The 23,999-nt window shown below is 33.1% G+C and overlaps 4 protein-coding genes across 5 annotated transcripts; 2 read left to right on the top strand and 2 right to left on the bottom strand.

Annotated features, from left to right (window-relative positions):
• Positions 1-271: 271 nt before the first annotated feature.
• LOC130797632 (uncharacterized) lies at positions 272-8,369 on the top strand. 2 transcript variants are annotated; one of them, XM_057660303.1, is made up of 13 exons: positions 272-921; positions 1,657-1,792; positions 2,555-2,691; positions 3,197-3,398; positions 3,486-3,724; positions 3,832-3,943; positions 4,837-4,981; positions 5,071-5,213; positions 5,337-5,506; positions 5,858-6,160; positions 6,397-6,452; positions 6,693-6,904; positions 6,990-8,369. In XM_057660303.1, the coding sequence occupies exons 1-13, from the start codon at positions 712-714 to the stop codon at positions 8,180-8,182; spliced, it is 3,258 nt and encodes a 1,085-aa protein (XP_057516286.1). In that variant the 5' UTR covers positions 272-711; the 3' UTR covers positions 8,183-8,369. The 2 variants fall into 2 exon arrangements, with proteins under 2 accessions (XP_057516286.1, XP_057516285.1); XM_057660302.1 differs by having other exon boundaries at positions 6,391-6,452.
• A 1,351-nt stretch (positions 8,370-9,720) lies between these two features.
• Positions 9,721-13,536, top strand: LOC130797631 (glutaredoxin-like). Its single transcript, XM_057660301.1, has 4 exons — positions 9,721-9,981; positions 11,872-11,960; positions 13,063-13,161; positions 13,263-13,536. Exons 1-4 carry the CDS (start codon positions 9,869-9,871, stop codon positions 13,343-13,345), a joined length of 384 nt encoding a protein of 127 aa, XP_057516284.1. The 5' UTR covers positions 9,721-9,868; the 3' UTR covers positions 13,346-13,536.
• Positions 13,537-13,952: 416 nt separating this feature from the next.
• LOC130797630 (anthranilate phosphoribosyltransferase, chloroplastic-like) lies at positions 13,953-19,400 on the bottom strand. The gene is made up of 10 exons (XM_057660300.1): positions 19,048-19,400; positions 18,123-18,266; positions 16,349-16,510; positions 15,903-15,986; positions 15,402-15,590; positions 15,219-15,309; positions 14,911-14,970; positions 14,705-14,823; positions 14,246-14,380; positions 13,953-14,141 (listed from the first exon to the last, which is right to left on the bottom strand). The coding sequence occupies exons 1-10, from the start codon at positions 19,249-19,251 to the stop codon at positions 14,109-14,111; spliced, it is 1,221 nt and encodes a 406-aa protein (XP_057516283.1). The 5' UTR covers positions 19,252-19,400; the 3' UTR covers positions 13,953-14,108.
• Positions 19,401-20,006: 606 nt separating this feature from the next.
• On the bottom strand, positions 20,007-22,404 carry LOC130797629 (uncharacterized). The gene is made up of 3 exons (XM_057660298.1): positions 21,502-22,404; positions 20,677-20,742; positions 20,007-20,571 (listed from the first exon to the last, which is right to left on the bottom strand). The coding sequence occupies exons 1-3, from the start codon at positions 22,355-22,357 to the stop codon at positions 20,534-20,536; spliced, it is 960 nt and encodes a 319-aa protein (XP_057516281.1). The 5' UTR covers positions 22,358-22,404; the 3' UTR covers positions 20,007-20,533.
• Positions 22,405-23,999: the final 1,595 nt, after the last annotated feature.

The raw sequence follows: 23,999 nt of genomic DNA, 5'->3' as shown, positions 1-23,999 counted from the left end.
TGAGATCAATGATGAATGCCAAAGTAAAGCTAACATGCATGTATGAAGGCTAAATTTTAACATGCATGTATGAAGGCTAAATTTTATGTTTCATAAAAAATATTTTTAAAAAAATTAATGGAGATTTTTAGATGGTGACTTAGAGGTGATATTAGTGTTACATTTATGTATAAGAAAAAAAAAAAAATCCTTAAGAGAGTGACTTAGTTCAATTATGAGATATGACAATCAAATTGCAGATACAAACAAACTTTATTTTCCGTTCAAGAGCTGTGACTTACAGTGATTGCTACTAAGTTGTCTACTTCTCTTTTCTCTGTTTTATTTTGAAACGATATATACTGGGTTTAAGAATTGCCTCTGGGCTTTATAACTACCACTTTCATGTGTTTGATATCCAATTTCAGAAAAATATTAATCTAAACCTCTAAATTGTATTTCTTTTATGGTATTTTATCTCTTTCACTTTAGTTATCTTCTCTCTATCTCTCTCTTTTATGTGCCACATGCCCACATGTCCTTTTCCCTCTTTTATCCCACCAATCATCAGTTCATCACACCCAAAATATGCCCAGCTAACTCCATGCAAATGCCTAACAGAAAGTCTTCAAATTTGTGACAATTGCTTACTCTTAAGCTCATTAATATGCTTATTATGTCATAATCTTACCAAAAAGTTTACCTTTTTGAGCATAATATTGATTCTTGAAAATGGGTTTCAGGAGGATTCCATGGCAAGGTCTTTTACTGAGTTGGGTTTTCTGCATTATGTGTTTGAAAGCTCACTGTCAACCACAGTTCTCTGTTAAATTCTTGCAGCAACCTCCTCTGTTCTCACATCTCAACTCTGCTAAATTTTCTTTTGAAGCTTTTGTATCAAACACAACACAAATATGCTCTGGATGTAGTTACAATTGCAAGGTTTGTTGAAATGTAATCCTATGATACATTGTCTTTTTTTATTCCTTTCAGTTTTGTAAAATTTTTTAAATCTCAATTTCTAATCTAATTAATGTGGACCATGGTTCGTGGTGATCGGAAAACAACCTATTTATCATCACACAAGGGTAAAGTTGCGTAGATCTAGCGTTCAAATCTCACTGTAGTAGCCACTTTATGGCATTGGGTAGTGAAAAAGTGATTGATGGTTACTTTCTGACTTTTAGCTGATTTCAAATAGTTTATGCTCATATTACTCAAGTTTGTAGTGGGAAAATAAGGAAAAAAAAAAGTGGAGGGAAGAAATATGTGGATAAGATGAAAAGAGAGCATGAGTTTGTGGATGAGATTAGAGCCGTTTATGTGAAACCATAACCAAAATAGAAATCTAGAAAAATAAAAAGGACACCAAAATGGAAAGTGTAGCAAAATTCAGGGGACAAAGGGATTATTTATGTTGCATGCACCATGTTTCTAGTTTTATTGGAGGATCAGACTTTTTTTCCTTGATCTATGTAAAAGAGTTTCTACACATTACATGGCTAGTATATTCTGTTATGATGTTGTCATGAATTATAAAGCTGAACCAAGAAAACCAATGAAGCCATATAATAATATTCCTTCAATTGTCTATTTTATATAGTCTAATAATTGAATATTTAGTTCATCAAGGAAAAAGTGCTAAGAGAGCTGCTATTTTTGGCAAATTTCTTGCAGTTAGATGATGGTGTTTCCTCAGATTGTGGGAGAAGGAATGTTTCTTATTTAGGTTTGCAGGATGGAATTCATAGCTTGCAGGTCTGCGCCAATCCATCTCAAGGAGTTGGTTGTGCTAGCTATAACTGGACTATTGGTAAATAAAACACTCTTTTCCTTTCACTTAGATTAGCATTTAACTACTTTTAGGAAAAATTAAATTTATGTGTCTCTTTTCTCAATGATACTCAGATATGGGTATGACTGCAGGGGTTAATCTAGGCTCGAACCTGCCTAAGCCATGACCCGAGTTATTTAATTTAAAATCCAATTAATATTGAATTGTATAAAATATAACACAGAAAAAATAACAGTCAAGTTGGTTTTGTACACATGTAGAGATGAGTCTTGGGTCCATACTAAACTAGTATTTTGTTTTTGCCCCTTCATTAGTCAAAGTGTCGGACTCTGTTATTTTTTCCCATGACTTTGTGTAAAATACAGTGTAAAATGGTTTTATCCATGGAGGCATTTCAAGGGTCTAACATTGATAGTTGAGCTGCAAAGAAGAGTCTTGGTGAGTTAGTGTTAGACATATTGCAATTTTCGAATAAAATATAGAATTACATGTTCAGAGCATTGACCCCAAAAGATTGAGGTCTTCTACATGAGCCAATATATCATTTCCAATTGTCGTCCACATCGATATATTTCGGTTGATAAAAGTTAAAATAATTTTCTCTTCTCTTTTGTGAATTGAACATATACCTCATTATGCTTCTGCTTGCATGATTGAAGAAGTAGGGTTTTAGGATGATACCAAATTAAGTTCTGTACATGATTATGCTTCTGATTCCCAAATGAAACTCTATCTGATTTTATTTTTCTTTTTTTTTTTTGTTGTTTTTGATTTATGCAGATACAGTTCATCCTACTGCATACATTTCTGCTTCAACATCATTCACAAATGCTCCCAATGTTACTGTATACATTTCCTTCAGTGAACCTTGTACCGGTGAAGGCGGCTTCAAATGCTCTACTGTTGAAAACTGTCATGTGAGTTGTTGGTCAGCTAATTTACTTTTGTATGACTTGGGTCAGAGCATAAAATTATGCTTCTCTTTTTTTCTCTTTCCCTTGTTAGATAGATCTATGTTTGTTTGGCATGACACATGTCAACACGACGCAGGCACGAACATTTGTTGGGCTTGGCCCCCCGCAGTCCGACATGATAACTAGTTTTTTTATCGTTTGCCAAATCTTTGGGTAAAACAAGGAGTAATCCTTTCTATCTTTAGGTTTTGTTCGTTTCAAGTCCGACTCTCTTAACACATGTCGGACAAGTCCGACTCTCTTAACATATGTCCATGTCCGTGTTCATGTTTAAATTTGTAGTATGTCCTCGTCTATCATAATTTCAGACATTGACAAGTCTGACTCTCTTAATATATTTCGGACACCCACACTTGGTTATGTGTCCAGGTAACGAAGGTAAACTTGTAATAATATGGCTTTCTTAATTGTACAAGACATTTCACTGATAAAATATGAATCCTCACAGCTTCTTGTGTATGATGATGGACAAGTAATACCAAGTTCCCTTCAAACTATCAAGCCAAACCTAGAGTATTCTGTAGTTGTCAGCTTATCTACTGATATTCAATATGGAAGGGTGATACTTGCTATGGATAAAGGTTTTTGCACTGACAACGCTGGAAATCATTTTATTCGGCCACAAAATTCGAGTTTAGTTGTACATTTTGGTGAGCATATGAATCAAATTACCTTTTGTTTCCTTTTTGTAATTACTTTAGTATCAACTTTGAACTAAATTTCTTATATTAATGCAGATAGAAGGAGTGATTTAGTTAGCCTAAGAACACATGTTCCTGAAAGATTAGTTCAGGTTGGTGGTGAAACTAGAACTGTGCTGGCAACTAATAGTTTCAAGAATCTCAAGGTCTATCTATACTTCATGGAGCCTGTTTTAAACACTTCGACTGAAATTTTGAGCTCGATCGATACAACAGAAGGAATGCTTCGCCCTATTAATGGAAGTAACCTTGAAAACAGAAGATTTGGATACATGGTGAGTGCTGATTAGAATTCAGTGGATTTATATATGTGAAAAATCTGATCTGCACATGTTATTGTAGTCTATCTGAGTTTCTCTTTTGTGCCATTTTCTGTTTGCAGTTTGATAAAATACCGAATTTTACTGTTGTGACAATCAGCCTTAACTCAAGACTAGTCATCAGTAGACAGGGTTCCCCTGTTTCTCCAGTGGCTCCTGTTACGTTCCTTTATGGTAACTTGAAATTTTACATGTTAAATTGGCAGTTTCTGTTTACCCCCCACCTCAAAACACTTTTATTTTAGATCATCTCAGAATTATATGTCATACTCAATTCTCGACGAGTAAAAAATTTTAGTTTCGTATCTTATCAGACTATAGTTTCGTATCTTTTTTTGTGTGAAGTTGACCAAAAATGTAGTGCTTTGGTTTCAAATAATAATGGACTGTAGTAAAATGGTTCATTAAATCATGCGGACTTCTTATTTATATGAAGTTGTAGATGATCTTTGTTAACAAGGATCAATTAGAAACAACCTCTTTGTTATCACTAACAACGGTAAGGTTGCATACATCCAAACCCCCAAACCCCCCAACAACCCAAACCCCACCTTAGGTGATACTGTGGAAGCTACTTAATGGCATTAAGGTAATGAACGTTGTTGTTGTTATATCCAGATTCCAGGGTCTATCCGAAACAACCTTTTTTTGTTACAAGAGTAAGATTACAAATATTCAAATCCCCCAAACCACTGACTAGGTCTTAATGACATTGAGAAAATGGAGTATTATAAAAAGAATAGGCGACTTTTAAAATGTAGTTTTTATGCTTAGATCTTATTCGTCACGATAAGGTCTTAACGTCGAATTCAAGGTAAAGACTACATTTTAAAAGTCGCCTATATAATACGTTGAGGAAACGTCGAATTCAAGATAAAGACTACATTTTAAAAGTCGCCTATTCTTCTGATAATACATTGAGGATGAAGGAAAAATAATATATTGTTTTTATACCCCAGCATCTAGCTATATGGTAGGTAACATTACTGCAATTATTTTGTGACAAAAGAGTAAATTATGTCATTTCTGTTATTTTTTGCTGAAAGATAGTGTGTACTGATTTTCAGATACAAAGAGGCCATCAGTGAGATTGAGCACAACCTCCAGAATGAAAACCAGAGATAATAGTATTACCGTCTCAATTAAGTTTGTGAAGCCGGTGTTTGGTTTCAATTCTAGTCACCTTTCTATTTCTGGAGGTCGTTTGGAGAGGCAAGTGTATAGATTCTTAAAGTTTCATCTTTGCACTTGCATTTGTACTATTTTGCAGCCGATTCAATTCAACAATTTCCCGTCTGCAGCTTTGAACAACTGACTAGAAATTTGTACGTTGCACTGATACAAGCCTATGAAGGTCTCTTGTCTATCAGAGTTCCGGAAAATATGACCACAGATGTTGCAGAGAATACAAATTTGCCTTCTAATGTCTTACAAGTGAGGAACTGTAAGGATATTGAATATCTTGTATTTTCGTTTGTTTTTTTATTTAACGTGCGTTATTTTCCTCGTCTTTTCTTCCCTTTATGGAATCCTGTCTGAAGATCACGATGTCAAATATTGTTTGCAGATTCTATGCCTTTGATATCAACTATTATAGGCATCTTCGTCACTGCATTGTTCGTGTCAACTTGTCTGGTGTCGGGTTTTCTCACTATATCCTCAGCAAATCTGCAGTCTGCTGGAGCATTTCCGAGATCATCATCTTCACTGACTTCTGAACCTACAAAGAATCTTTTTGTAAGAAAGGCCTACCTCCTTTTTTCAATAAAAACGTAAAATAAAAGTAAAAATTTCATGCTGTTAAGAAATGGTTTATCAAATCATGTGTACTTATTTATGTGTTGTTCTTATTTATGTGTTGTTGGTAGCAATTCTTGAACCTAGGATCTAGAGGTTGGAGATTAAGTCTTCTTGCCACACTTCTTATTTGTATGAAGTTATAAATGTTATTTGCTACCAAGGATCAATCGGAAACAACCTCTTTGTATCACTAACAAGGGTTAGGTTGCATACATCCAGCCCCCCGAACCCTCCTTAGGTGATGTAGTTGCAAACAACACTAAAATGATACTTCTGAATGTGATGTAGAGAATTGCATGTTACATTCAAGTGTTCGCCTTTTCAAGGTGGCTGGCAGTTACGTTGCCTGTCGAGTATTACGAATTCACTCGAAGCATACAATGGAGCGTTCCCTACTTCTCTCTTCCTTGGGAAACTGATCATTATCGACCCATGGTTTTCAGTCCAAACTCCTCTGTAAGTTCACATTTCTTCAAGAAGGGACTCGGTAGCATTGCCCAAATAGTACAGTTTGACAAAGGCAACTCGAATAAAGCTGGAGTAGTTTATGGCGCTCCACTCACTGCAATGGAGTACAGATCCTTCTTTGAGGTCGGTAGCAATATTTTATGTTACTTTTTTAGTCAGTATTGTAAGAAAAATAATCTACATGTGATCCCACATCGAAAAATTACAAAGAGGTTGACTAAGATATAAACTTGATGGGCTAGTCTTCCAACTATCAATTTGTTTTAGGATGAAACTTCATCGGATTTGTATGCAATCAGCCAATGACAAATTTATCAAGTCTTTCATTTTTCCTTAAGATGTACTTTTCATAGTTTCAGGGCCAAAATTTCATTCCGGAAGCTGAATACATAACGGATTCCAAAAAGACAACCAGGTATGGCATATTGTTTTAAGGCGAATTATTGATCACAAAATGTTGAAACTCGATGAACGAGTCTACACTACAACAGCCAACATAGAGATTATTACCCATGATCTCTTACGTTGATTGTTTTGGTTCATGTAGCGGATCCTATATGTTGGGAATAAGGTTTTGGTATTGTTATTGAGTTTCGCATACTGTAGAGATACATGTTTTGATTGTTTTTTTTTCCTTTTACTGCTTACTAACTAGATGGATGGATTTCAAGAGGAGCATGTTCTGGTTAGGTATAATCGGTGGTAGCTTGATTCTAGTCCATCTTTTTCTTCTTGTAGTACTAAAGTTAAGAAGGAGTTCCTCAAAAACAAAGAATTATGGAGCTCTAGTTTTTCCTCGCTTTGAGCTATTCCTTACGATTCTCGCTGTACCTGGCATCTGTTATGCTGCAGCTACCATAATCAAAGGTGTTTTTTAAGGCCTTTTTGTTTCTTTATACTCGCAGCTTCGCATTTTCGATACTTGACTCTATCTATCTTTCGTTTATAAAAGGGAACACGACTCTTGGGACTATATTAGGTGTTCTACTATTGATTCTCACATCTTCTCTGCAATTTGCTTTGTTCGTGTTCCTCTCATACGGGATCACATTGGGATGGTTACTTCAGTACAAGGAAATTCATCAAGTAGGCCGGAAATACCATTGGTATCAAGAACTGATCCGTGTAACCTTAGGTCCTGGTAAACGAGGGCAATGGACATGGAAAAAGCAAACCAACTCGGCATACTTGGAAAAGTTCGGTCCTTTATTTGAAGATCTCCGAGGCCCACCACAGTACATGCTCTCGATGATCACCAGTGGGACCCACATGCCTGTTGACAGAATCATCGCCTCTGAAGACGAGACAGAGGATGCTGAGGCACCTTTCATTCAAAAACTGTTTGGTATCTTGAGAATCTACTACACGTTACTCGAATCTATAAGGCGGTTTCTACTAGGAATATTTGCTGGTTTATACTCTCGGAAGTCATATTCTAAGTGTCCTACTACTATCTTGCTATGCATTACTGCTTTCCAACTTTTCTTCCTAGTTCTTAAGAAGCCTTTCATCAAGAAAAAGGTGCAACTAGTTGAGATCACGTCTATTGCTTGTGAAGTCGGCTTGTTTGCTACTTGTTTGGCTATCTTGGACCGAGATATCTCTACTGAATCTGAGAGGGCAATTGGCATATTCATGCTGTGTCTTTTTCTATTGGGTTTTCTTACACTAATTTGCAACGAGTGGTACGCTTTGTTTAAGCAAGTACGAAAGCTCAACACTTCAAAGAAGTCCTTCCTGGTGAGCTTAAAAACTGCTTTTGTAGGATTCTTCCTGTTGTTTGTTCCCGAGAAAATGATAAAGAACCTCGAAAAATGGATGCCAGAAGATATAAAGGATCGCGATAACAGGGAAATTAGTAGGCTGAATTCACCAAGTAGTAGAAATAACCGAAACTCAACGAGTATGAGTTCAAGCACAACCGATAAGCCATGGTTGAAACAACTCAGAGAAATGGCTAAGGCCAGCTTTAGAGATGGCAATTCGAACATTGGAAATGATCCTTCAAGCAGTAATACACGATGGAGCGAGTTGTTAAGTGGGAAATGGAGTGGAAGTTCATCGTCGAAGCCTCCATCATCTGATTATAGGTCAAGACCAAAGAGTTTATACAAAGATTTGGAAGCCATATTTGCATCCAAGTAAAAATATCAATGTAAAATAGTATAATTTTTACAATTGTAATTCATCAATCCAGGTTTATGAACCTTTTCCAATTATTAAAGTTGTTTATCTGTGAATTTTCTGTCATGCTTGCATGTTCATCAACTAATGTTGAGTGAGCAATGTTTTGATATCGGGTCAGCATCATTCTTAGATTCACACGTTTATATCAAGTTTCAGAAATATTACATGTCATAATGTATTTTAATCAATATTCAAATTACATACATATAACTTAAGTTTTTAGAATTTGGTCACCGATTTAATGGCCCTAAATAAAACTAAGCACCAACCATTATTTTGAATAACAACTATTTATCATTCAATTTTTTTAAAATTTTTTTTAAATAAATAAATAAGATAACTTGAAAGTTATAGGAGAAGAAAATAAATAGATGTAGTAGGGTCACTTTATTAGATAACACGACCAATAAAAGTAAAAATAAATTCTTTAATTTCAACCTCATACTTTTTGTCTTAGTTTGGGTTTGGGGTTTAATGTGAAGCTTCCTCTTGATTCCAATTACAATTGTAAACGATGACATCATGACTCTATGTACCCAATTACCCGCTAGATATTCTTATTCCGTCAATTTGGGTCGGCTTAATTCACATGTGTACTAACTTAGATATTTTTTTTCATTTTTCGGGTATTTTCTAAATTTTGATCTTAAAAAGTATCAATTTTAATTTTAAGGGTATCAATTTTGACTTTTAAGATCAAAATTGATAAATACCCAAAAAATTAAAATGTTGTTACACGCACGTGAAAAAGGCCGGCCCACACTTCATTTTAGCTTGTGTTGATCTCGTCTAAGGTTTTGTGTTATAAATTATACAATTTAATTTTAAAATTAAAAAGATTTAAAAACACTTCTCACTACAATTTTGTCTCTCACCATCTTAATTATGCTTTGTATTATTCTATTATCTTCTCCATTCATTAATTGTTCTCGAATGTCTTGTTTTTAAGAATATTAGTCACTCATTAAAATTACGATAAAAATAGTAGGAAAAAATAAGTGAATGAGACGAAAAAAGAATACGTACATAAAATTTAAATTTAAATTAAATTTAGTCCATATTATTGGTGCACCATTTTTTAATATTTAATTTGCTAGTCCACCTCATCATTCTCCATTCTACAAATCAAACGCTTTAACTTACATTTTTTAAATTAAAGATTGTTCACATGTTGTATATTTCCTCGGTTTCACTATATTTGCTATATTTGACTTTTTTAATGCAATCTAATATATTATTTTGATCATTTATATATTGAACTATATACATCTAAAAATTATAAAAATTTAATGTTATAAAAGTATGCGATTAGACGATAAAATCCCACTTGATTATATTTTTTTTTACACATCAACCGCAATATATAAAATAAGTTTAAATAATAAATATTGTCAAAAATCATTATGTATCTTAGTGTATACGTTCAAAATCAACTTGGGCGAAAATAGGAGGGATACTCCTAAATATCTGCGTCCATTCGCCAAAACAAATACTCTCTTCAAAGTAGAGGTTGAAAAATAGCGTGGTAAACACGCGGAAAAACCAAAGCGTGAACGGTTGTCGTAAATCGCCATTTTCTCTCATTCCCATCCTAAAAATTCACTCGTTCGAGATGTGTATATAAATAAACAACATCATAAAAAGATGGGAGGAATTTTGAGTTCATTTAGCAAAAGAAGTTGCAGCGAAGCAGAGACTAAGATGGCGTTAGAGAAAGCTCAAAATCTGGTTTCTTCAAATCCTGTCATGGTTTTCAGGTTCTTTTCTTTTTTTTTTCCCTTTGTTTTTCTCTTTCACTTTTTGGGAGTTTTTGTTTTTTGTTCGGCTGGTTATAATTTTTTTGATTATATATTTTTTTTATTTTTTTGATAAATTCTCTTTTGACTTATTTTGTCTGAAATCTGAATTGTTTTGGGAAATTGGTTTAATTGATTAACTTGTGAGATTTTGTCATGAATTATATATCAGAAGAATTTGGTGACTTTTATCGTGATGATTCTGGGTTTTGCTTGGTGATGGATGCACAAGTTGGGTTTGTTAAATTGAACATTGTGTAATGTTTTATTGTTCTTCTTTGTGGTTATGATGAAAATGTTAAATTAACAAATAACAGGGTATAGTATATGATTGTTTTGATCAATTCTTTTTTGTCTGGAATTTTGAATCCTTTTGGATATTGGTCTAATTGATCTTTCAGTGAGATTGGGTCTGTATGTTTTCATAAGAAGAATTTGGCGACTTTTATTGGACTAGTAAATGTAATGCTAATGATTTAGGTTTTTGTTTGGTAATTTTCAAGTTTTAGGTTTGTTGAATCGAACATTGTGTAATGTCTCAATTATTCTGCTTTGTGGTGTACATGTAGGAAAGTGTTATGATATAATGAAGTTATCAAATTAACAAGGTATATACTACTATATTATAATCTGCTAAAGAATATTAATGATTTACCTTAGTGGTTTATTGTTCATCTTAATCTTTATTAATGCTCACTTAAATCAACTATGCTACTCGAACTTGAGAATTCATATCCGATTCGGGTATTTGTCATGTTTGAGACTCCACTATATATGAAATATTCCAACCCTTGTTCTAATGTTGATGATCTGATCCATGTATTCAAAATTAATCAATGAGTTTGAGTAACACAGACCATAGTGTATCCGCATACACTTAACATTGTGCTTCTTTTGTCATGTTTTCAAGGCTTATGTAATGGGATTTGATTCTTATTTCTTTTAGATAATAGTACGAAGATCGCAATTATTGTTTTCTAAACCAGGCGAAGGTAATGTTAACATGATTTACAAAATAAACCTCATTTTATCAGAAAATTTGTTTTTAAAAAATGAGTCTTCATCCTATTCAAGGATTAGAGCTGAACTTGTCAGTTGTCACCTTTCCTATCATAAATATTCTTTGTAGAGCACAAATTCCTCCACTTTGTTGATTGGGACATAGTCCAGCAAGTCTTTGTATATGACTGTCTCATAATGAGACGGAGCCACAACCCATTTTTTGATTGATCACTTTAAGATGGTAAGTAATCATTTAAGGTTATAAGTGATCTCTTTAAAAACCGTAATTGTTTAATTTAAGGTTATAATTAGTCACCTTAAGATTGTGAATGCACTTTAAGGTTATAAATAATTACTTTAAATAATTACTTTAAAATTTTAAGTGATCATTTCAAAATTGTAAGTATATAGTCTCACCTTGAAACAGTCAAAATTTGTAGAAACAGTCTCATTTGAAAATTTGTAAATTTGTGGTGTGTCAGTTACGTGTCTTGAGTTTTGAGAACCAAAGATGTCGTGCATTTTCAATCGACTCTTTTTATGGCCTATTCTCGTTAAAAAAAGTAGTAATTTTATGTGTGGTAACTTGCTGTTTGCAGAATTTAATCATTGTTATCACTTAGATGGAATCTCTCTTCTTTTCAGTCTTTTATCCTTAAGTGCAAATAATGATTTGCCTAAAGCATATTTTGATGCCTATGTTATCTAATAGCTTTTCTTAATTGCAATTATGATATTATTTCATGACTTTCATTGAACTTCATATTTTTTTTAATTTTTTATCCTAATCATGACAACACCTTTAGCTTAATCGAATATATAACTGTTTGTTTAATGCTGGTTTTGCAGCAAGACATACTGTGGATTTTGCGATAGGGTCAAGAAACTGCTCAAACAACTTGATGCCAATTTTCAGGTCATGGAATTGGACAAGGAAGGTGAGTACTGTACTGCTGCTTGCTGAATTCAATATAGCACTTATTTCTTGCTAATTTTCTTATGGATTGGTTGAACCAATATTCGATTTGATATGAGAAATGAAAATGGAAATAAGAAACATTAATTTTAAAGTTTTAATGACGTAGGAAAGGTAGGTACAATGACTAAAAAGATAAGCTAAGAAAAAGAAAAGAAAAGAAAAGAAAGGCTTTGGTATTATATATTGAAAGAGAATGACTCGGACCTAACAATGGTAGAACTATGAGTAGAAGATAAGTGAAAAAACAGAGAAATAAACAAGAGACACAACAAACAACAACAATAACAATGTGTTTATGAGGTATCTAATGATACCTCCCCTCAAAATAAAGTATCATATCATTAATATAATCTCAATTACACTAATGACTCAACTTACAATAGTTAAGAGCTCACTCTTAACCCATAAAGGTTTCACCTTTAATGGTGAAATTCCACAAATGACACTAATACAAAGAAAACACTCTAATGGCTAGTGCCCTAGCTTCTCTAATGTATTTGCCTCTCCTCTTTGGGCTGCTGACTTGCTGCTGCTACTTCACGCCAACCTTGTTATTCGTTGTACCCTCATCTCGGCACCCTAAAGACCCTCCACATGGGTGATTTGGTGCTTGCTCTAAGATATATGGTTTTGGGCTTGAAAACCAAATTTGAGAAATGTAGTTTTGGAAATGTTAATCTAGAGTTTCGGAAACAAAGGTTATAAAACGGGATATGATGGAAAGTTCTTGGTTTCTGGTAACTATGGGTTAAACATGAAATTAAACCATGAACGAAAAGGGTTATCACGAGTAATAACGATGCTGTCTTACACAAGTAGACTGGACAATTAATGATTTACATTGATTAAAGCTAATTTTGCTAATTGGAAGCATATTTTGAGATTAAAGCTTTTGCATTATTTGCAGACTAGATGTTCCGTTTTCAATCACTACTGATTTTCACAGAACTTATTTATAAATCGAAGAGTACAGGGCGATTAATTTTAGTCACTAGTCTGACAATTTTAAACGTTCTGTAATGATACTTGTGATTTCAAACACGTCGTGTTTGTTTTGGCAGCGGATGGAGATGCAATCCAAGCAGCACTTCTGGAGTGGACAGGACAGAGAACTGTGCCGAATGTCTTCATTGGCGGAAAGCACATTGGCGGTTGTGATGGTACTAACCTAACTCTTTCGCCATTTTCTCTCTTCTGCTAAGATTATTGTCGGATTTCTATCTCTTAATTGTGTTGTGTACTTGTGTTTCTTTCCTTGCAGCTGTTATGGAGAAACACAACCAAGGGCAGCTCGTACCCATGCTGATCGAGGTTAAAGCAGTTAATGCTGAGCAAAAGGCTTAGGAAGTTCTATGCTGGAGCATGAGAAGACAAAAATGCTGTAAATTTTAAGGTTTCTAATGTTAATAATGGTGTAGTGTAAAATATTCTGAACCCCCGTTTAGAAATTGTGCAAGAGACATGGAAGTATGATAGTTGTTGAACTTTTGAAGAGATTAACAACTTGGAATAAATGCTATCTCCGTTATTAAGTACCTCTGCCTTTTCCTCGAATTTTACTCGAGGTGGAGTTAATTGATTGTTTTAAAGTATTATAAAGAGTAATTTATTGTGGGAGACAGTCTCTCCGAGAGACGCATTAGATTTATGGGTTAAATAGCTTTATTAATACAAATTAAAGAGAAAATAAGAATATGGGCTTGTTGTTTTAAAGTCGTATCTTCGAGAGACAGTCTCTCATAAGAGTAGCCGATTATAAAATTGTGACCATACACTGGAGACTTTTTTTTCTTTTCAGTGTTGCAAATTCAAAGCCCAAAGCAACGAGTTGGGAATTTTCAAAAATGGGCTCAACTTGTGACTCATTGAAATCGAGTTGGGCTAAACATGATTATCTTGTAATGAAAACAGACAACCATTTTATTAACCCAATGTTATGCATTGGCTCCCATTTAGACAAGATTTTGTGTAGTTACAAAAAGGTTATTTCGCAACTCATAAATATTAAGTGCACGTGCTTTAACAAGTCTTTGAGTATAATTTATTATCTTTTGAAAAACAAATAATAATAAATTTTTGATGCTAGCATGAGCCATTTGATTGAGGACTAAGCAGCTATGGCCTTTGCTTTTTTCATTTTCTGCAACACAAAAAAAAATAAAAATATATAATTTGTATTAAAACTGAAGATGATAAACAAGAAGAAAAGAGTGTAGGAACACCTTAATATTCATGTTTCCTTACATTTGATATATCTATCCATGATTCCAAAGTTCTTAAAGCTTTGCCAGATTGCTGTGTTTCACGAGCAAGGGCTACTCCATCAGCTAGCGTCTTGACTTGTCCACTAACCAAGAGCGCAGCAGCCGCATTTAAGACCTAATTTCGTAACACAAACAAACTTCAATATAAATAGCGTACTCCTAATTATAGTGCAAAAATTAGGACGCAGCCCGCATGGTAACGACCGAGTAGTGAAGGTTTTCAACAAAACAAAACTGATATCTTCTGCATAGTAAAGGTGAAAAAAATCCCACGTTTTGGGCTGTCTTAAGTGTATTTCATATTTTCGGCCGATAATCAGTTTCGGTAACAATACCACTCTTGTTACCGCGCCACCATGGAGTTACCGTGACTTACATTTTAGCACTATGCTCCTAATGTGAAAATGTAAATTACTAGGATTTAAAAGGCTAAACTCACAAATGCATCTGCTATAGATCCCGTCTCCCCTCCTAGCACACGCTTCAAAACCTCTGCATTGTATTCCGGTCCACCTCCTCGCAAATCTTTCACCGTGCATCGTGGAATGCCGAATTCCACTGTTTAATTTACACAAGACACGGTTGTGAGATTTGGTTCTATCAGCAAAAGAGACATACAGCAAAACTTATGAGTATAACTCCTACATGGATTAAAAGAAAACTGTTCTATTCTTTCCGGAGTCACGTCAAGAATCATTCCTGGGCCTGCATTTTTAATCACTGCAGTTAGTAGTATTTTACAGACTCTAGCTAACGCAAATTCGACAACAGCAAGTCTTGTACGAGACTGTCTCCCCATGAGACTAGCCCATATAATTTAGCCAATTTAAAACGGTAAGTGTACATTGAGCCAACCCAATAGAAATGATTTCAACGTAAAAGAGTCTCATTTGAGAATATGTGATTCGACAATAGGTTTTGTACAAAAAAAACTCATAAAACAAGAGCATCACCCATAGGGCTCATTTCATCAAGTCCTTCAGAATGCACTACCAATGCCCTCTTCATACCGAATCTCTGAAGGGCCTTGGCCATCTTATCAACCTAGGGGTAAAGGAGAAACATAAAACACATCAACAATGAAAATAAAACGATTTTTTAAGAGCGACGAATCATTTGCCAAGGAGCGGACTTACAATATCTTCAGAATAAACTCCAACAACGGCAAAAGGAACTCGAGCTGGATTTAACATTGGACCTAATATGTTAAACACGGTTTTTATTTTGAGCTGCTTCCTTACTGGTCTAACAACCTTCATGGACGGATGGTAAGTTGGCGACATCATGAAACCGATTCCTGCTTCTTTCAAACATCTTTTTATTCCCTAATAATACGGAGAAAAAGATTAGATCAAGATATCATGAAAATTCATCATATCCAAAATGCCAGAACCTTAATCCCGAAAGATTTGGGTCAGGTACATAAATCAATATATCAGTTCTAATGGTCGTCCACATGAAAGCTTAATGAGTGTTCATTATTTAGTGTTCTTTATTTCATGCATAAACTAGAACTAACAACTACCTAATGCTCATAAATGATTCAATAATGGAGTTTACGAAAGTCAAGTAAGGACCAAACACATAGCACATCAGAAAATAAAGAACACAAAAGTGGTATAAATATCAGAACACACCTCAGGTTCCAACTCAATGGCAACCCCTAATTCCTCTAAAACATCTGCACTTCCACAAGCTGAAGAGCTTGATCTGTTCCCTTGCTGCAATGCAGATCCCAAAAAACACACAAACAATGAATAAATCACAGCCAAAACATTCATATGCAATCCATATGTATCATTATTTCACTATTTGAACTTTATGTTGAAAAATAACCCAAATGTGATCCCACATTGAAGAATTAAAGAGAGGTTGACAAACATATATACTTGATGAATTACTCCTCCTAATTCCAATTAGTTTTAGGATGGATCTCATTATATTTATGTGTAGTCAACTCTCTTCTTACGTAGATCTTGTATACAAGCCCAATAACAAATTTATTACTTAGCTCTTCCCCTATCCCCAAATGGAAAGGAGGACCACAACTTTTCCTTCTACTTTAGCAAAGGAAATAATGAACCTTAGCTACTTTTGCACCACTGGCGGCAGCTAGTACGGAGGCGCCAGTAGATATATTCACCGTGTTTGCGCCATCTCCTCCGGTACCAACGATATCAATCATGTCATCCAAACCCTCAACACTCTTGCAGTGTTTCATCATTGCATTTGCCAGTCCAACAATCTGTTAATTTACATTAATGAATGAGCAAACAAGTATACTTTTAATCAACTTCAAGATTACAACTAAACTAATCACAAGCTTGGGTTTTGGAGAGAGAATTGATGAGTCTAATCAAGTGATTAGCAACAAAACACCTAGCTAGAGTATATTAAACATATGTAGACCATCTTACTAATCAAATCTGCTCCAATATGCATGGGTACATTGTAACACCCTGGCTTCTCGGACCGCTGGTGACTATCCATTTAGACTGTAGACTGGCCCCACAGACTAACATAAGTCTTCTCAGAGCACTTTGTCCTCACTCGTGCGCACACAACAAAACTTCCCAGGAGGTCACCCATCCTAAGATTGTTCCCCTCCAAATATGCTTAACTATGGAGTTCTTAACCCGGGGTATCACATACATGGTAACAAAATGAAACTAATCAGTCCCTATAACATAAGGGTTTGACCAATATTACAGTTCGAGGTTGGCTAAGACGTACTTTGCATGGTTAATTGGTTATATGTGCGCTACCGCAACCGAGCAAGCTCAGTTAAGCAGGCAGAGACAGTAGCCTTGACGACTCATCAAGTGATGAGATCGTCAAAGGCTGATTTTTCAGTTAGCAAGTCAAGGGGGGCTTTGTTTTTACTTGCTAGTTCTAGTTTTAATTACTTGAAATTAGTTTTGCGTTAAATTTCTAGTTAATCAGTCTTAGATAGACTGGAAGTCCAAATGTAAGTAGAATTGTAAATTTTACAAGTCTTGAATTACTATAGAAATCAACTGGTATAAATATGGGCTGGTCACTGGTGTAACTCAGATCATACAAATCTTATGCATTGAGAATCTGATTTTAATTCTGTATTTTCTGAGAAGCAAATACAAATCTCGAGATGATGTGAAAAACAAGGGAGGCCAGGTTTCTCAGGTCATTTGATTAAAATCCTACTAATAAGAAGAATGATCATTCCGCATGTACATATGAGCCTTCGGCCCATCCTATAACAGTGTAGAGAATTACAATCTTGATTAAAACTGTATTGGAAAATAACTCACACGTGATCCCACATCGATAAAATAGAGAGAGCTTGACTAATATATAAACTTGATGAGCTACTTCTTCTATTAAAATTTGGTTTTAGGATGAAATTTTATACTTGTGCCTAGCCATTAAAGTATGTTTTAACAGGCTTTTTCAAGTCAGGTGAAGTCACATTTACTATTCAAACTTTGACTTCACTGTCCAAAAAAGCAACTTACTAGAATGTCAAAACTACTTAGACAATGAATCTAGTGGTTGAAAGATTCCATTTTTACCTAATGGCTTTTTTGTTCGGATTTAAGTTTCACCATCTATTGAAAAAACAATTTTCACTTGCTCTAGTTGCATATAAGAGTTATTGTCAACAAATCAACTCAACCAAAAAACTTAAGTTAATAGACTTAATAGTTAATAATACGTTATATACTCTAAGACCTATAACTTAACAATTATCCTTGCTCCAGAATAAAAAAAAAAACTACTTAGAGAGTTAAATCCATGAAAACTTTGGGATTTTGTTGTGTTAAACAATAACAAAATTGACTTTAATAATGAGTAAAAAGAAGAATTAAAATCCTTACTTCTTCAAAAGTTTCACCTTTAGCTCTCAACAAAACAAGAAAAGCACTGATAAGAGCTTCATCCGGATCATCAAGCAAGAAATTCAACGAATTCTCAGCTTCCTTTTCTGACAAATCATTGTTATTAATTAATCCCTCAAGCACCTGCACAATTAATTAATCAATTAAATTTATGAAAATGCACATACGGACGCTCTATATTATGATTTATGAGCTTTTATTTTTTTCCCTCCTAAAATATTTGCTATATTACAATTATTTACATTGTTATTTAAATTTATTTTATATATTATATTTATTTTATATGTTATGACTAATATATAAAAAATGATTATAATTAAATAGAATATTATTTGAATTGTGTAGTCATTAAACTCATAATTCCCTAAAAATTATTATTAATTGTATCAACACCCTTCAAACTAAAAATACAAATACTCATGTTATAGAATTGCATTAAACAGAAAGAGCTAGATTTTTAAGAAAGTAATAATTAATGAGAAAAGAAAATAAATTGTGTAAACGAAATTAAAAAATAGTTAAAATATGTGGATAAGATTAAAAGAAAATGATAAATTATTGTCCAAAAATAGAAATAAAATAAATTAAATAGGACGAACCAAAATAAAAAAATGCTTCAAATTCAATAGGTCGGTGAGAGTACCTTAAAACTTGATTAGTACACAAAGCATTAAAGTAAATAACTTTATGAAAATTAAACAAAAACCCATAACTAAAAATGCAAAAATCTTTATAAGAATAAAATTAATTTATGAAAATTAAACCAAAACCCATCAAACTTAAAATACAAAAATCATTGAACTCATAATCACCTACACAAAGGAACAAATATATATTAATATGAAAATTAAAACAAAACCCATTAGTTAAATACATAAAATAAAATAACTAAAAGAAAACTAACCTCACTGAAAGATTCAGAAGAATATTTACAACCCAATTGACTTGTGAAATGAGGACTATTGAGGAACAGTTTTGAAGAAGAAAACAGCGTCGTTTGATTGATTTTAGGGAAGTAAAATCGAGATTGAAGTGAAGAAGTTTTAGAGGAAGAATTTGGGGTGAGGGATAAAGAAATTGGTGAAGTTTGGGAATGAATAAACGCCATTGTTGTTGAAGCAGAACAGTTTTTTGTTGTTTGTTGAATGTATTTATTTGAAAGATTTATTAAAGATCATGACGTGAAAAGCATGGAAGCTTGGCAGCTAATGCAGTACTCAGTGGGCATTAGTCAGTAGTTAGGAATCAGTATTCTGTCGCCATCGCCTCGGTCTATTCTGGCGGTTAATTCGGATTTATTAGCGGGGACAAAAAATGAAATTAGTATCATGTTGGATCGTTTTGACTCTGCTATAATAGTAAATAGATCATGTATTCATGTGCAATGGTAAAATAATGTGGTGTGTTGTGCTATTCATCTTCTAATAATGGTCTATTCACTATTTCCTAAAATTAATTATCCCAAAAATTTGGGTGATGAGACGCGTTTTATTAGATCGGTCTAATTATTTTTTTTTTACCAATTTCAATAGTTAAAGGATCAATATAAAAACTTAAAAGACTAATTTTAGGATTTTAAAATTAACATTTTAAATCATGAAATTTGACAGCTTTAAGACTTAAAAGGTCAATTTCAATACTTACAAAATCAATTACAGGATATTAAGTTCTCATCTCAACTTTAAAATACGATGACTCAAATATTAAAGTAGATATTAAAAACTTTTGAAATTAACCTTTTAAGTTTTAAAATTGAAATTTTAAGTCTTTGAATTGTCCTTTTAAGTCTTAAAATTAGTATGTACCCTTGCTTATTATGTACTATGTAGTAATATATTTATAATTTATCGTCTCAGTTTATTGATTAGTTAGGGATAAAACAAAACTTAAAAATATATCATGTAGATCCAATAGAAATGAAAGATCAATTACAGGAATGAGTATCAATGTCAAAATTGAGGACGAAAATTAAATATATTTTACTAATGCTTATAATAAACTTATTTTCATCCATTTATTTTATCCCAAATGACAAAATGTAGAATTGATCCACTTTCACCATCAAGTCTATCAACATAGACCAATCTACAAGGCCATAAAATCATTATGAATAACAAGCTCATATATACTCTTAGCACATCAAGTCTATGGCAAAATTCTCAAAGGTTTTACCTTTTTATAAATTAATTATTAGCTTAAGTGAGAATCAAACCTATAATCTTAAAAAAAAAAAAAAAAAAAAAAAATTCGATTCTGTATGGTTTTACCATTTACTTTCTCTAAACTATTCAAATTAAAACATTTTCTTTTTCTTGTATAAGGTTGTTTGGAAATGTGTACAAATGAAAAGGATTGAAGAGGAAGCTCCCATTGGCCATTTGCATTTCAATTCAACCTTTTGTCCATGAGATCATATACATAACAAATCCTGCAAAATTTAGGATATACATTACTTAAAGTAATAATAGAAGTATAAACTATAAATATAATGACATTTAATAAACATATTGAAAGTATTTGATAGAAATTTCACCTGCTATCAACATTGCATATGGTGAGACCCTCATCATAGTGGTTTCAGAAGCTGTCATTGATTCAACTGTAAAAATCATACAAATATATGTTTGGTCATAGAACAATATAAAAGATTTACTAGTATAAGTTTTGCATGTAGGAGTCAATCAATTTTTTTTTTTTTTTTTTTTACTAATTTTCGTTTTATATTAATGATAGACACTACTTTTTATAATGCATCCTTATTAGTTATTGAAACTCTTTTTTCATTATTATATGGTTTTGGCCTTTGGAACACTCTGAAGTCTGAACACCTAATTTAACGCATATATAAATGTAAGGTCAAGTGTACGGTGAAGTATTTAGTAGGAGCAAATTTTAAATTTTTTTCGCAAAATAGCACAGTAATATTATAGAGGTAAAAACATTTAATTTCCATTAAATTTTAGTAAAAGTCATAAATGCCCCTAATATATCCCAAATGTAAAACCCAACTTAACGGAAATTAAACTTTATGGAAATGTTACTGTAGTTAATTTTCAAGAGTTGAATGCTATTTTGTGGAAAAAAATTGACATTTATTAGGGTATTTATGATTTTTACCAAAATTTAACAGAAATTAAACTTTTTTATCTTAATTAAATTAAGATAAAGAATATTTTAAAATCAAATTAATAGTACTTTCAATTACCCGCTTTAAATATAGCAAAATTAAAAGCATAAATGAAACTATTTTAATTTTTATATATTAATAACATAAAGCATACATATGAGATAATATTAATTTTGATATATAGCAAAATTAACAGTAATTCCAATTTAGGATAAATGTTGCCTTGCTCACCTGAAATGGAGTCACAATTTGATGTGGAATTCCAATTCCCACAAAAGCACAACTCGGTAATTTCGTCATCATTATCACCCTTATACCCACATGTGCCGCGAGTTGCCTCACACGTGTTACAAAATGCATCATGTCCTTGAACTGAATACTTCACACGTATGCCATACAACCACTCGTGTGGCCCATCAATTTTTAGGGGTGCCAAGCTATAAGCACTGCTATACCCTTGACAATCCAATTTAGTTAGATTTACACCTTGACTAGGCCCAAGTTGATCAAACGACACTGCACAACATTCGGGTGGGCCTGACCCATATACAAGCCCAAATTCAGTAGGCCCAATAGATCCCCAAGCTGGACACTTGTAATAATCTTCACAACCCAAACCTGAAATGTTCCTACAAGGCAAGTGCTTGGAACTTGGGAGTCCTTGGAAGAGTGGAGACTTAGAAGAGCACCCGATTAGCATAAATGCATTATCGGGTGCCGGGTTCAAATACGGAGCCCGCCATGGCTCGACCACAAACCCATTACCTCGAGACCCAAGCACGATCGATTTGCATGTCGATAAATTTGGGTCGTGTAACGTGAGTGTTTGGTAGGTATAATCAATATCTGAAACTCTGTATGACCCAGAAGCTACATGAAACATAAGAACATCATTTATGCAATATAACAGATCTCGGTAACCTGGATGCCCACACCCGTATTTGAGCCCAAATGGGTAGTCAATAGATATATTTCCACAATAGGACCTACACGTATTTATATGATTAAAACCCGAACCAACCTGAATTAGTAATAATGATGGGATTAAAAGTGTAATTAAGAGGATAGTTGATAGTAGGGACTGCATGATTAGCTAAAGGGAAGTTAGAAGAGTGTAGAAAATGGCAGGTTTTGAAGATTAGCAAATGAATCATATGGTATGATCAAGCTATAAGCTATAATGCTATGGTTTATGATGGATACTTTGCTTGAGATAGTAAGGGAAAACTTTATTCCAAGTTTCTTACAATGTTAAGGAATCTTTGGTCTTTAATAATGTAATCACTTTTTTAGATTAAGATAATAAAGGTTATAATTTATAAATAACTTATTTTATTTCTTACTTCTTTAAGAGCTTAAGTAGCCATAGAGTGTATTTTGAATCTTAATTATTAGTTTAAAATTTTGATAGTAACTCTAAAATATGTTCTTATTTTATGTACTCTTTTTCATAGGAATTTAGTGGATTAAAATTATAAATGTAATATATGCTCTCTTCATGTATAACGCTAAATATTTTATTTGTAATATTATAGGAGCTTCAATGAGTTAACTATGTTTTCAAATTTTTATTCGATCATTATTTGATTTGAAATAGGGTTTTGAATATTATACTATTATCATTGAGTAATAGTTAAAGAAATTTAGAGTTTATTCAAATATTAATATGCAAAATATAATATTCATACCTATGATTATTGGGTAAGATCATATTTGGATCTTAAAATTTTAATTCAGATTCACCACTCAGATTATATTTTTACTGCTTAGCCTCAAATTCAAATTCAAACTTATTATGTTTCGACTTATTTAAATTTAGACCTTATAAATTAGTGATTAAGTTTGATGGAGTTTATTTATGATTTGAGACTTGTAAAATTTGTGGCTTATAACCTACTAATAATATTTTTAATGAGGTTGAATTAAGTTTGAATCGAATGCTACTTTTATGAAAGACTCTCTCTCAATAAGATAATCTTAAAACAAGAAATTCATATGCTAATAATAATATTAGTAAGGCTCCTAAATCCATGTATGAGAAAAATCTTACCGTGATACCGCCTCACATAATACGAGTCAACGACTCACAACTCACAAGATAAGGCGGGAAATACTTAGATCAAATTTCAATTTATTAAAAAGGGCATTATTAAACTTTGCCACCCTTTTCATTTTGTCGCCACCCCTTATAAATTGAACTTTCAAGATTTCCCCTGGTTACTTTTCAAACCTTCAATCTCTAATATCTCTCTAAAAACTCTATCTGAACACTCATTAAACTAAAACAAGCTAAGACTAAAATCGAATTACAATGGCCAACGAAAATGAGCATCAATATGATTGTGTTAAAATTTGATACATGTTAACTCTTTTGGCTATAACATTAAATAGAAAATTCATATTATTGCAATGTTTGCAGCATCAGAACCTAGACTTCAAGATCTTTCCTATGATATATCATATGCCCAATTTCGATAACTGAGTGAGAAATAACGATCGTTTAAAATTTGTTTGTGCTGAAATTTGATACATGTTCAATCTATTGGGCTTAACTTTTTATAGAAAAAGCGTATTAATGCAAGATTTGCGGCATTTGAAACTAAGCTTCAAAAGCTTTCCAACAACATATTGTATACCCAATTCTGACAATCAAGCGAGAAATGACAACCGTTTAAAGTTTGTAGTGATTTCTAACATTCAGTCTCGCGCAACCGGACCGCAGTATGGTC

Source organism: Amaranthus tricolor, chromosome 13 (genome assembly GCF_026212465.1).
Source record: "Amaranthus tricolor cultivar Red isolate AtriRed21 chromosome 13, ASM2621246v1, whole genome shotgun sequence".
Classification (NCBI taxonomy): domain Eukaryota; kingdom Viridiplantae; phylum Streptophyta; class Magnoliopsida; order Caryophyllales; family Amaranthaceae; genus Amaranthus; species Amaranthus tricolor.
The sequence above is the reverse complement of the archived record's forward strand: the minus strand, read 5'-3'. Positions and strand labels throughout refer to the sequence as shown.

Excerpts from the sequence above, each read along its gene's own strand:
- LOC130797631 (XM_057660301.1), top strand. The coding sequence starts at position 9,869 with ATGGGAGGAATTTTGAGTTCATTTAGCAAAAGAAGTTGCAGCGAAGCA. Across the intron at positions 9,982-11,871 it reads AATCCTGTCATGGTTTTCAG|CAAGACATACTGTGGATTTT; the intron begins GTTCTTTTCTTT and ends CTGGTTTTGCAG. Across the intron at positions 13,162-13,262 it reads GCACATTGGCGGTTGTGATG|CTGTTATGGAGAAACACAAC; the intron begins GTACTAACCTAA and ends CTTTCCTTGCAG.
- LOC130797629 (XM_057660298.1), bottom strand. The coding sequence starts at position 22,357 with ATGCAGTCCCTACTATCAACTATCCTCTTAATTACACTTTTAATCCCA. Across the intron at positions 20,743-21,501 it reads AAATTGTGACTCCATTTCAG|TTGAATCAATGACAGCTTCT; the intron begins GTGAGCAAGGCA and ends TGATTTTTACAG. Across the intron at positions 20,572-20,676 it reads ATATGCAATGTTGATAGCAG|GATTTGTTATGTATATGATC; the intron begins GTGAAATTTCTA and ends TAAATTTTGCAG.
- LOC130797630 (XM_057660300.1), bottom strand. The coding sequence starts at position 19,251 with ATGGCGTTTATTCATTCCCAAACTTCACCAATTTCTTTATCCCTCACC. Across the intron at positions 15,591-15,902 it reads CCATTGAGTTGGAACCTGAG|GGAATAAAAAGATGTTTGAA; the intron begins GTGTGTTCTGAT and ends CCGTATTATTAG. Across the intron at positions 15,310-15,401 it reads GAGTTTATTCTGAAGATATT|GTTGATAAGATGGCCAAGGC; the intron begins GTAAGTCCGCTC and ends CTTTACCCCTAG.
- LOC130797632 (XM_057660302.1), top strand. The coding sequence starts at position 712 with ATGGGTTTCAGGAGGATTCCATGGCAAGGTCTTTTACTGAGTTGGGTT. Across the intron at positions 922-1,656 it reads GATGTAGTTACAATTGCAAG|TTAGATGATGGTGTTTCCTC; the intron begins GTTTGTTGAAAT and ends AATTTCTTGCAG. Across the intron at positions 6,905-6,989 it reads TGCAGCTACCATAATCAAAG|GGAACACGACTCTTGGGACT; the intron begins GTGTTTTTTAAG and ends CGTTTATAAAAG.